The sequence below is a fragment of the Panthera onca genome, chromosome D4 (assembly GCF_046562875.1).
Source record: "Panthera onca isolate mPanOnc1 chromosome D4, mPanOnc1 haplotype 2, whole genome shotgun sequence".
Classification (NCBI taxonomy): domain Eukaryota; kingdom Metazoa; phylum Chordata; class Mammalia; order Carnivora; family Felidae; genus Panthera; species Panthera onca.
Genome location: NC_138351.1, coordinates 83,398,066 through 83,411,626, shown reverse-complemented (window position 1 = coordinate 83,411,626; position 13,561 = coordinate 83,398,066). Strand labels below are relative to the sequence as shown.

At 42.6% G+C, this 13,561-nt stretch overlaps 1 protein-coding gene across 21 annotated transcripts in view; it reads left to right on the top strand.

Annotated features, from left to right (window-relative positions):
- DENND1A (DENN domain containing 1A) overlaps positions 1-13,561 on the top strand; it is a 509,645-nt gene that overhangs the window by 284,503 nt on the left and 211,581 nt on the right. For all 21 annotated transcript variants that reach the window (XM_060608727.3, XM_060608728.3, XM_060608735.3 and 18 more), the window contains one exon: positions 4,316-4,416. In XM_060608727.3, the coding sequence (XP_060464710.1) occupies positions 4,316-4,416 (101 nt within the window). The remainder of the gene's footprint in view (positions 1-4,315; positions 4,417-13,561) is intronic.

Here is a 13,561-nt window from a genome sequence, read left to right as displayed (position 1 = left end):
CCCACACACACACTCTCTCTCTCTCTCTCTCTTTGTGATTTTTCCGGCTCTATCATTGATCACTCTTCATGTCCTATCCCTATTGCCTTCTTTCTTTCTCTCCCTTTGCCTCAGAGAAAACTAATGGAGCCATACAGAAAGCTCCAAGATAGAACTGACCTTGTGCACCTTTAATTGAGGACAGAATTTACTAAAAGTGCGTCTAGAAACCCACCAGTGGTTTACTTTACAATCTGTGTCCTGGCTAGACTGGCTGTTGGCTGTATAATTTGTCTAGTTTTGTCTGGAGTCTTAGACTATTCAGCTGCTTCAGGGCAAAATCTTTTGGGGTGTCATTAAATGGGATTGATAATTGGCTTCTGATGAATATTCATTGTGACTAATGACTTTGGGCAAATTTTACACATACTATCTTTCTATTCTCCCACTGAGTGAGATTTTGATAGGATCATTTTCTTCAACTTGCACTTCAATTAAATATTCACAATGCCCCTTTGTTGCCTATAATCCAAATTGTATACTTCCATTACTTTAAAATTTTGTATTCTTTAAGGAACGAGCATAGGCTTTTAGGAACCTTAGTTTTAAAAATGGAGTTGGCCTTAGAGGTGTTTTTAAATTAAGTGGCTGATGATAATTTATGGGATATAATGTTATTTCTGATGAAGCTCTGATAAATCCCAACACTTTTCTTGTGGTTGCCTCACCACTATTCCTAAGTAACGATGTACATTGTTTTGCCACTTAGTGTTTTGGACAAGAGTCAAACAGTTTTCCTGTTTGTTTGTTTTCGTAATCAAATGGGTAAATGCATTTTACTTCAATTGCAGAGATTTGGCCTTTAGAAAACTCCCAATGAAGATGATGATGAAACACCTTAAAAGTTTGATTTTTATGAGAGATAGGTAATTTTAAAATCTTGACATTTAACTTTTAGGGTTTTTGTTTTTTGTTTTTTTAAGGAAAAGGAGACATGAAAAGAACATTGTCTGGAGCTAAGATCTCTGCCACTTTATTGCTTGAAATAGGATTTTGACTCAAACCAACTTAAGCTAAAGAGAGGCAGGGAATCAAGTTCTATCTCAACCAGGAACATTCTATTGAATGACTTTTTCAAAGAGAATTACAAGTGAATTCGTGTGATGGGGACATCTTATGTTTGTATGTCACCTTATAGATTTTGAAGGGCTTTTACTTACTTATTTGATGTGTTGCAGAGTTATAGAATAGACATTTGTTGAATGAATGGATGAATGAATCCATTGACACGATTTCCCAAAAGTGGCATATTTGTGTGTCTGGGCTTGCCGTTATTGTTTTGGAATTTGAGTCATATACCCCACTCTGTGAGACTCATGGAAATGTTGGTCCGATAGTGGAAAGCCAGGCCACTATCTTTATATTGTGAGTATATTTTAAGTTGGAATTGTTTTTTTATTTATGGAAGAAACATTGCATTAACTTCCACCTACATCTGTGCTGTGCCACTGAGAGAACATGGGGAAGAAGAGAGACATGGTCTTTCTGGGCCTTACAGTGAGAGGACAAATATGCAGACAGGTCTAGTCCCATTAATAATGGGGGCTTACACCCAGGAGAGCCATGAGGGGAATGCAGTGCTTTCGCAGAGACCCAGAAGAGGAGGAGTTTGCTAGGGGCACAGATCCAGGAAAGGAGTACATAGCTACTCCTAAGTCTGAAATGATTTATTCAAAGGATAAAGTTGGAGAAGGCAGTAAAGACCATGGAGCTGCTCTACAGGTAGACTGAAAGTTGATGGAGACAGGCCTGCTCCAGACGTGCCCCCAAAGTCTCCAAGTAGGATGTTACATGACCGGACCTGCATTTTAGGATGAGTACTTTGGCAGCTGGTTAAAGTATGGCAGGAAGAGCTGGGGCCCAAAGCCAGGGTAGCCCTCCGGCCTGACTTCAGGGTGCAGTTGGAGTGAAGTTTGTTCATTTTCCATTCATACGACACCAGCAAAGATTTTTCATCTCTTCTAACCCCGAAGAGATTAGTCATGTAAAACGTGACAGCCTTCTTTATATGGAATCCTACTGAAATGGGTTGAGAAGGGATGGATTAAACCTACAAGCCTTGGCGGAGTCGCTGGGAACAGCTCTTGAGAGCTTGCTGGATCAGCTCCTGTTCATGACATGTACCTGATTTAAAGAACAGGGTCTGGAGGGAAAAGGAGGCGGGGGAGAAAGTAGCGGCCCTGGATTTAATACACAGCTCTCACAACTGTGAAACATCAGCAGAATATCCAATTTAAAGCTGTTCATGTTACACTAACCTCTGGGATTCTTTTAACTGGGCCTTGGCACGTCACTCTTTCGCCACGTAAATGTCCTTCTGTCAGCAAAGGCCAGTTAACAGCTTCCAAAAGAAGCAAAGTCCTCATGGGAACAGGCTTCCCAGAAACCAAAGAAACATTAAAGAAGAAAGGCAGAGAGAAACATGTGTTGTTGGCTTTTGTCGCTTCATAGCCATATCTCCAAAGGTGTTGGGTTTTTTCCTTCTATATTGAATTTTGTAGCAATTTTATTCCATTATATCTTTGTCCCTAATTTTTAATTCTCTCAAATCCTCATATGATGTGTCTAGCTCTTAAGAAAAAGAAGGAATATGTCAAAAGAAGACGGAGCGGAAGGATTAGTCAATAAACAGTGTTGGGGCAATTGATTAACTATGTGGAAAAAATAAATTCTCACCTCCGTCCTTAAACCTAAATTAATTCCAGATGGATCAAAGAGTTAAATACTGGGGAAGAATTTGGAGGACTTTCTTAGTATAACAGCAGTAGAAACCATCATGAAGGAAAAGATTTGTCTGTGTAATTATTTAAGCCTTCTCTTCCCCCAGAAGTGCAAAGGAAATTACAGAAGGATAAATTATTTTCAGGAATGTTACAAAGGATTAGCATCCTTTGTATATCCAGTGTTTGCTTGTAAATTACTTTTTCAAAATACTAATGCTCAAAATACTAAGAATGCGAACAGACCATTTACCTAAGAAATATTACCAAGAACAGTGACAAGAGGTTAAGCCTTAGTCATGATCAGAGGAATAAGAAGAAAATCCAGATAGATACACTTTCAAAGCTACTAACTTGACTACGTTCTTAGTGCTGGTGAAGTATGGAGAGAACATTCTAGTACATGGCTGGGGGAGTGCAAAGAGACTCCATTCTTTATTATTACATTTATTATATTATAGTTATTAAGTGCCTTAAAATATTTATAACCTTTGTCTCTGAATCCTATATTTAGGAACCATGTATAAAAAGTATTGACATGGGGCAGACTGAGTGGCTCAGTCTGTTAAGCGTCTGACTCTTGATTCAGCTCAGGTCATGATCTCATTGGTTCGTGGGATTGAGCCCTGCATCAGGCTCTGTGCTAACAGCATGGAGTCTGCTTGGGATTCTCTCTCTCCCTCTCTCTCTCTCTGCCCCTCCCCTGCTCAGGCTCTCTGTCTCAAATAAATAAATTAAAAAAAAAAAAAAAAGTATGGACATGATCTGATTATATAACATAATGGTGGGAGAGTAGTTAAATGTAGTTTGGGAAATTCACTGAGTGTCATTAGAAGATAATGTTTTCTAAGAATATTTGAGGACGTGGGAAAATGCCAGCAAATAAACATAAACTTAAAAAAAAGTAAACGAGCACTGTATTTACAGTAATCCTATGTATGTGCCTATGGAAAAGGAAATAAAGGAAAAGGAAATAGAAGTGCCTATGTATGTAATACCCCAAAATGTCAAGTTATTTTCAGATGGTGAAGACTTTTATTTTCTTTTATCCCTTTTCTCCATTTTCTAAAACTTTTACTGTCCATTGTGCATTAGCCTCATAATCGGGGCAGGTGGGGGGAGATTTCTTTTGAAAAGCAAGCTCTTACTAAATTTTAATTAGAGTGATTGGATTAGCTTACAATTTTAAATATGTATTTATTTATGTATTTAAAATTATGTATTTATGTATTTAAAATTATGTATTTAATTTTATTGCTCAACTCCAGTGAGAGCATCTCCTTACTTTGATTTTCTTTAAATGTTTGAGAAAGACACACACACACACACACACACACACACACACACACACAGAGGAAGAGAGAATGAGTGGGGGAGGGGAAGGGGGGGTGGACAAAGTATCCGCGCTGATAGCAGAGAGCCCGATGCGGGGCTCGAACTCAAGAACCACAAGATCGTGACCCGAGCTGAAGTCGGATACTTAAAAGACTGAGCCGCCCGGGTGCCCCCTCACTGTGGTTTTTTAGCTCTGATTCTTTGATTTGTTTCTGTTGCAGTTGACTGCCTGCATCCACGGGTCTGCCGCGATGCTCTACCCCATGTTCTGGCAGCACGTGTACATCCCCGTCCTTCCTCCACACCTGTTGGACTACTGCTGGTAAGGCTGCTACTCCCCCTGTCCTCTGCTGTTCCTTCTCTAGGAACTGATGAGGATGTTAGGTCTGTAACTTGTGATGCAGCTGGTGACTAAACTAGAAATAGTAACTGGAAAATGACATGGATTTTAGACCATGCGATTACATGGCCCTTTTGTTTCCAAACTGTTCTCATCTATGTGATGGCATTCTTAAAAGTTCAAGGCGGTAGATCGTACTTCCCATTTCTCACTTTGGGGAAACCAAAGCACCAAGTAGTGGTGTGATTTCTTCCCCCCAAGGTGGACTGGGGACTGGTGAGAAGAACACTTGAGGTACCCAAGGTCTTCACGTTTCGGCCATACCCTGGCACATTCTGTAGGAGTCGCTCTGGCTGTGGTTGGGGAGCACAAGCCAGACTTCAAAGCCCTCTGCACTTCTTTGACGGGAGTTTCGCTGTTCAGGGGAAATGTATTTTAGTGGAAGGCACGCGGCCTTAGAGTCCGCTCTGCCACCTTGGGCGAGTCGCTCAGCCTAAGACTTTGTCTCCTCATCTGTAAAATGAAGTTGTGCCATAAATAATATATGAAGATAAATGATACAGCAGAATAAAGGACATGATGTAGAAAACCTGACTCATGGTAGGCACTCACAAAATGTTTCTGCAGATGCATTGTCACTATCTGTCCTCCACGGATTGCCAAAAAAGAGTGTGTCTGTAACTGATTTGGGTCTGTTTTTCTTCTGAGTAATTTCTTTCTCTGGTGTAATGTTACTAAAGACATTGTCTCCAGACAGCTCAAGTCAGCAGACGTTGATAAGGGAGCACTGTACACGTATAGGAAAAAATACCGCCTGAGAGAAATTAAGAGCTTCAGGAGGAAAGGACCCATTGAGGGATCACAGCTCTGTCACTTAAGAACAGATGATTTAGGGGGCACCTGGGTGGCTCAGTTGGTTGAGTGTCTGACTTCAGCCCAGGTCATGATCTCCTGGTTTGCGAGTTCAAGCCCGCGTCAGGCTCACTAATGTCAGCGCAGAGCCCGCTTTGGATCCTTGGTACTCCCCTAACCTCTCCCTGCCCCTCTCCTGCTCACGTGTGCGCACACTCTCTCTCTCAAAAATAAATAAACATTAAAAAAAAAAAAGATGATTTAGGATACTTGCCATCAGTTCAGATTGAGTCCAGGTCATAATTCTTGCTTGGGTTCTTCCAGCCCATTTTGCAGTCCTGTCACTGAAAAGGTTCGTCGAGGTAGTCAAATTGTCCTGGGAGCTTAAAGGTATTCCGCAGGACTCCTAATCTGAATGTGTTGTGCTCGCTCTCATCCCAACAAGTCATGTGTACAACCAAGATGTAACTCAGAGCCGTCAAGTAAAAATCAGTCACCCTCTCCAGGGCAGTGCAGGGCATTTAGTACCTTATCAAGGTAGGTGTTTTTATCTGTGCCTTTCTCCCACCTCTTAAGAAATTAAGGGACTGTCCCTCTGCTTAGACTTGCCACTTCCTCTTGAGCTTCTAAACCAACTCTCTTGGTTTTCCCATTCTGCCACATATCTCAGAGGAGAGGACTGTGTTTGCTGTCTAGTAGTTTGTTGTTGTTTGAGTGAAAGACTGGGGAGCTGGGTGGAGGAGGACCGTGAGGCTCTGAAAGGAAGAAAGAGGTAGGGGGAGTGAGAGGGGGAAAGAGGACAAGACACAGAGCCAGGGGAGGTGGAGGAGGATGGTGAGGGGAGTAGATGGAAAAGGTAGAAAGGGACATGTGTTCCCTAAGACTCACACAGTGAGTCCCAGTTTCCTTAGCACACCTCCTGCCCCCCACCATGTAATAGTGTCACAGGCACCTACTCCCACACAGACAGGGGGCCCCCTGTACCCATACATACGCACTGACATGGGTCCCTTCCCTGTGCCTGTGTCTCTGGTCCCACCCACCCACAGACTCCCCCTGCACACCTCAGCCCAGGCACGTGCTCTAAGAAGAAGCCCTCAGGTTGTCCCTGGAAGAAACTCCCCCGTATGTCTTGATGCTGAGCCTCAGATTGGAGCACTGGTGGGCTTCTGAGTGCCGGTATTGGTAGGAGGGGGCAGAGTCATTGCAGTTCCTCTGCCTCCCAAATAGTACAACTTTATTTTTCCATTATTTGGGAAGCTTTGGTGGCTAAATTGTCAGCTAGCTTAAAACTAGCAGCTTACGTTCCCAGAACCGTGCAGAGAAAAATGCTTTGTCAGTTACAGCGATAACAGTAGCTGCCATTGTTGAACATCTCCTGTGCCCCAGTCTGTGATGTCACTTAATTCTTCTAGCAACCCCATAAGGCAGGTATTATTAGCTCCATTTCACAGATAGGTAAACCAAGGCCCCAAGAGGTTTAGTAACTTAGGATAGTAATAACTTAGGATATTCACAGATATCCTGTTCTGAGGACATTTCACAGATAGGTAAACCAAGGCCCCAAGAAGTTTAGTAACTTAGGATAGTAATAACTATCCAATATAGATAGTGTGTACTGTATGATTCCATTTTTATAAAAACAAACGTGTGTGCATATAAAACACAAAAATGTGGATATATGTACATATGTAGATGTATGAATGTGGATATATGTAGACACACACAGATACACACAGGCAGAAATCAAAGAGGACATACACCACGGTGTTAGCAGGGATTGGTGATGGGGAAGAGGGAGAAGATAGCTGCATGATTTTTGTTTTGTTTTATTCTGTTTCTCCAGTGAAAAAGTATGGTTTCCATAGCTTTACAAGTTTCCCTTTAAGAAAATCATTTATTCTAGCCAGTTGTTGTTTCCAGCCCTCCATTCTTGTTTGCTTAAAGGATTTATCGGCTGTATTGCTCTTTGCTGTGGAAGGTGATCCCAGATCGTCTTTCCAACTTCCTCTCTCACGCCAGCCCTCTCATGAGCTGTGGTAGCGGCCTGTCCAAGAGCGATGATGCCGACAGGTCTTCCTTAGGAGGGAGACTTGACAATGAAAACTATTAAGCCCTTGTCTCCCCCACCTTGCACTCCAAAAAATCCAAGTGAAGACTTGTCTTTTTCAGAGCCTGAGTAGGTTTTTCGATTAGGCTCCATCTTAGAGGTTTCTGTGTATGTGATCGCGGTCCCTCTCCTGGTCTCTTGTTTTCACAGTAGAACTTTTTTTGACATTTGACCAGAGGATGATTGCAGGCCAGTGGGGGTTGGTGTCTGTTTATTAACTACAAGATGTAAGAATGATGAAATAAAAGACCCCAAGAGGAAAAACAGATCCTCCATTCAAGGCTTGATTTGATCACCTTCAGCCTGCTGCCAACTGCTTTGGTCAGAAACTACAAATGTCCTGAAATTTGAGTCAATGCTAATAACTTTATTCTATTGTGCTCGGTGACTTTCACCACTGTTGAGTTTAATCCTTGGTGGTAAGAGCCAGCAGGGATAACTAGCATTTTGAGTAAAGTGCTAGGAGCTTGAAACATGTAAATTTGAAGGAGGTTTGTTCCTCTGCAGATGATTTAAATGTTAAGTACGTCCCCATGCAGGGGATACACGAAATGGAATCTGAAAACTATTATCTCCTGTAGAAATGAACTCTCAATTTACTCACTGCACAGGAAGGGCAGATTCTAGTCATTTTCACTGCCAGCAGGTGCCCTTTCTATGCATAATAGACTTCGAAAGTGTAATTAACACATGAGGACCACTGCTGCCAGTTTTTCTTCAGGTACATGCTGCTCGGGGTTTTCAGGACAACAGTGTAGGCTGTAAGAGCTTTTTACATGGCACTTGAAGATGAGGTGTTCATTGACTTCTGGACAAAGACATGTTAAATGAGGCTGAGTCCAGATCCCGCTGTTGGTATCGCAAGTCATGGTGCTTGGGCCCAGAGCCCCCAAGAGCTCTAATGCAGCCTAGTGTAGAACAGAGGCCAGGAGCCCAAAGCTCTGGGATGCGGTGAATGTGTGGAAAGTATGATGCTGAAATCCCCGCAATTATGTGGACTAATTGCACATTCACAAATACAGCAACCAATTATCTGAGTTAACTTTAATTAGAGGTATAATCACAGATTTTAATTATCTGAATAAATCAGTTTAGTACAAATAGTCTGCCCTGAATATTTCCCAAATTAAAATTTTCAGCTCCCTTCCCATTTTTGGAGAGGGTGGTAAAGAAAGTGCTGAGGCTTTGGATTCGGACAGACCTGGGTTCAAATCTCAATTTCATCTCTTATTAGCTGTGTCACCATTAAAAATCTATTTTATCTCTCTGATCTGCGGTATCTTTTTCTGGAAAGTGGGTTTAATTTACCTACTTTGAAGAACAGCTTTAGGAATCAGAGATGTTGGTCATCCAGTGGTACACAGGCCATTTAGTTCTTATCATGGTTATTATAAACATGGGACATGGATTTTTGGTTTCCAGAAGGTTTAACTCACATCAAACATTCTTGCTTCTGCTGCTTTGTGAGCTCAGGGGAAAACTTTATAATTCATCTTTTCTTTTTACCCCTCAGATTGTTTTTATTTTGATTTTTTTTTTTATTTAACTTGAGTTATTGTATGGTTGTTTTCATTTGCAGCTGTGGCATAAGAATGAAAAGAAAAGAAACAAAAGCAGATGGCAGAGAAAACGAAAGGAGTAAGACATTTCCAGCCCTTATGAATATTTAAAAACATGTGCTGCTGGTTCCTTTCTACTTTAGATCTGTACCATTTTCTTGACTTTGAAAGTGAAAATGAGAATGTTCCCCTACCTTGGCTGATGGCAGCCCTGACCTTGGCCAGTGTTGGGAGAGCCTGCCCATTTCTGGGACAGAAGGACTAACTTGCTGATGAGAATCTGCATTTCCTTTCATTATAATAATCACCGTCTCTTGAGTAGTGTGTACCAAACTCTTTATAAACACTATTGCAGATCTTCAAAATCAGGCCATAAAGTAAATAGTACTGGCTCCACTGTATGGATTAGGAAATTGAACCTCAGGGAGGTTTAGTGATTTCAACCACTGTGACACAGCTAAGAAATGGTAGAGCTTGCCCTTGAAATGTAAAGCCACCTCATGTTAAAGCTTTCTTTATTAATATCCTCCAAAGTTTTAGAGAATAAGTTGCACCCATCACCAAGAGTTGGTGAAAATTTTTTTCATGTAGGCTCCTTGATAACTTGCTAATTATAGACTTACGTTGTTCATTCAGAAAACATTTATAGGACCCTTACTGTGTACTGGGCACTATGCTAATTAAATGTTGCTAATAAAAGGTCCCAATAGAAACCACATGGTATTTCCCACATAAATTCCTTTTTCCGCCTTATTCTTTCAGAAGTAGTCCTAAATAAGGACTCCAGTCAGTTCCCAAATTGAATTGTGTCTTTGGGTAATTCTGGACACTTGTGGACCCACCTTTGTGACAAAATATTTCCAGAGCAGATCAGGCCAAGTTCACGTTGTCCCCCAGGGGCCAGCCAGATCAAGAGCCACGTTAGTAGCTAATTCTGATGCTCTCTGAGGACACGGTTGAACCAAAAAGTTATATCCTATGTGTACAATTAAGGTGTGAATTTTGCACTTGTCTTTGTAAAATGCATTCTATTTCCTGACATTTCTAGAGGATTCTGTAAGCCGTTTTTCCACTCAGCTTGGGCATGCTCAGATTCTCTGTGAGAGATACCAGTTCTAGATCCTTTATCCATGCTGCCTGTCATGTTCTGAATCAGTCCCCACATGCTGCATCATGCATTCTGTCTAGAATTTTTAGCAGACGGTCTGAAATGTGCCAGGGTGCATGGTCCATGTGGGTGGAGGGCATCAGTCTGGACACAGCTATGAAGTGACTTCTGGATGACCGGAGCTAGGTCTAGTCGAATCTCTGTCTTCATTGATGCCATGAGATTTTGCATAGGGAGTAAATTGATTCTAAAGTTAGTGGGATTCTTGATATTCTTAGTGACAGAAATAAAAATCAATGAAGTGTGGTGTGGTGGAAACAGAAAACCCTGGCTTTGTTCTGGCTTCCCCATTCACTAGCTTGAACCTCTCTGAACCTCTCTGAACCTCCTTTCTCTTCTGTCAAACATGGATAGTAATTACTACTGACACAAAGCAGGTGTTCTATAACTAGTACGTACTATTTTTTGTTATTAATAACTACATATATGTATTTATAGTTCTATTAATACGAATGTATATAAATGGCCCAAGAAAATCCAGTCGAAATACACAACCCCCAGGTAGAATGGGAGTAGGTTAGGTAGACAGGTGTGGCTAAAATTCTCCTATCTATACCAAACCCTGGGATAGGTAGGTTTTGTTAAAGATTGAATTCTAGAGGCTCCTGGGTGGCTCAAGTTCGTTAGGCGTCCAAGTTCGGCTCAGGTCATGATCTCAAGGTCCATGAGTTCGAGCTCTGCGTTGGGCTCTGTGCTGACAGCTCAGAGCCTGGAGCCTGTTTCGGATTCTGTGTCTTCCCTCTCTCTCTGCCCCTCCCCCATTCATGCTCTGTCTCTGTCTCTCAAAAATAAATGCTAAAAAAAAAGATTTTAAAGATTGAATTCCAATAAGTGAACAAAAACTGTCATTTCTATTGTGCAGCAAGTATTTATGAGTGCCTACTACAACCCTGGCATTGGGCATAGAAAGGTAGGAGAAAACAGTCCTTCACAAAAGAACTCAGGTTTCCAGGCAAGAATGGGAGAACAGATTTTTTTAAGCTAAGAAACAACAAGTCACCAAGACAGGGTGGAACACCACACCAGGAGCTCCTCTGGGAGCAGGAGGATGGGATAAGGGCCAGGGTTTCAGTCCCAGGTAGAACAAGCAGGGAAATGCACCGTGTGTGTTGGTTGAATAAAAGGAAATTACAGATTTCCAGATAAATCTGTTAGTAAGAATTGGCTGAACTTGACCCTGACATTTGAACAGAGAGGCTGAGTAGGAGACAAGTTAAGTTTTGGATCCAAATCCTGGCTCTGGTCCCACTGAATACATGTCTTTGGGTGAATCACATAATGTCTCCAAGCCTCAGTTTCCTCATCCACCAAAGTATAGCTAAAAATATGGTTGTCCGTGAAAAGCCTGACAACCAGAAAATTTGTTTGCTGTCCACATCAGAGCCCTACGTCAAGATGCACGTGCATTTCCTGCAGCAGCACCCAAGACTGAGAACGCTGAGAGCCTTTGGAGGATGTTTTGGACAGTTTATGAGTAAAGTGTCTTCCTGGTGGAAAAATGGCAGAGAGAAGAGACTGGGCTCTTTGTATTATCGATGCTATAGATTCTGTAGGAAGGTAGGGTTCTGTAGGTTCTATAGGCTCAAGTTCTCCATTTGATGTAAACAAAATTTTTTAATATTTATTTATTTATTTATTTGAGAGAGAAAGCACAAGCAGGGGAGGGGCAGAAAGAGAGGGAGATACAGAATCCGAAGCAGGCCCCAGGCTCCGAGCTGTCAGCACAGAGCCTGACACGGGGCTCGAACTCACAAACTGTGAGATCATGACCTGAGCCGAAGTTGGACACTTAACCAACTGAGCCACCCAGGCGCCCCCCCCCCCATTTGATTTTTTTAATTAAAATGTAATTCATATACTGCAAAAATTACCCTTTTTAAAACTCTACAATTCAGTGGGTTTATGTATATTCCCAAGGTTGTGCAACCATCACCACTATTTCCAGGTCCATTAGATTTTTTTTTAATAAATATTTTTTAATGTTTGTTTATTTTTGAGAGAGCACAAGTGGGGGAGGGGTAGAGAGGGAGACACAGAATCCGAAGCAGGCTCCAGGCTCTGAGCTGTCAGTGCGGAGCCCGACGCAGGGCTCAAACTCACAAACCAAGATCATGAAACGAGATCATGACCTGAGCTCAGTGATCAATGGATCCTGACCTGGATCCATTAGAAATTTGATACATTCTTTATTGTTAGTAAGGTAGTTCATCCTTATTTTAAAACATACATTTTTTTTTTTTAACCTTCCACAAACATATCCAGCAGAAAGCAAATGTCCTGTGAAAATGAGCAATCCATGTAGGTGGTTGGCATCAGACCCTTTACTTGGCCCTTCCAAGGTGCCCCTGTTGGCCCAGACTCTAGGGATGCAGCGGAACAGCTTGTCCGGCCTCAGCATCGCGTGCCCGCAACGGGGCAGAGACTTGCAGGGTTAGAGAAGACATCGTGCCCCTTTACCACGGGATTGGCCCTTCCCCAGTTGGGGGTGGGGATTGTCGGCTCACCCACCCGCCCTGCGGCCCTCCATCTCCTCTGCTGCCATATATACCTCTGAGCGGCAGAACCCGCCCTGCTGCCTGATGTGTTACAGGGCAGCACGGCTTGCCTCCCTTGCCCCGGTGTCTGACTGGCCTCCCTGGAACACAGCTGGCCCTGACCTCTGCTTATACGACCGAGCCTTGGCCTGGCTTTCCATTTCCTGAGACACATTCTGTGTCTGATTCCTCACTCCTCCCTGACATGGAGCCTGTCTTAGACCCAGTACTTAGAAAACTGTGGCACAGCATAGCGGTCTCTATAGCAAAAAGATTCTAGACACGTTCCTGGACGCCAATAGAGCAGGAGCCACAGTAGTGCCGTCGTGCCTCAGCAGTGGAAGAAGTTACCTCATGGCAGGACTCTGGGGACAAGTGCCCCTGCCTCTCTCCATTGTTGGGACAAGGGAGAGTCCATGGGGCCACCAGCACAGTGCTAGGCTCAGCATAATCTCTCAACCAAAGTGGGTTTGTGATTGCCCTTAAATATTTGAAAGACTGAGAGGCCAGGCTAAGAAGTAATTGGATGCCGTGCATCTTGACATGTGACATATCTTAGTCCTGGAAAGACAAAAAGAAGAAATTTTCCCCACTTATTAGTTGCATTCTGAATTTTTACATTGACCAGAGGGGCTTGCTTTCTTTTGATTTATCCATAAACCTCTTTCACGCTCTCTCTTTCTCTCCTCATTTCTTTCAAACCTCCCTCATTCATTCCTGCATTTCTGTGAGAGTCTCACGGGCTGTTGGTGGATCCCAACTTGAGATTTCCCTTTGCATCTGGCTCCGGCTGTTATGGTTCTCATTGAACTCTCTGGGGCAATAGAGAGCCCTGTCTCCTGACCTTTTTTTTCTGTGATTAACGTCTCCTGCTGCAGCGGTCTTAGCCATGGAGCCCTGCTTG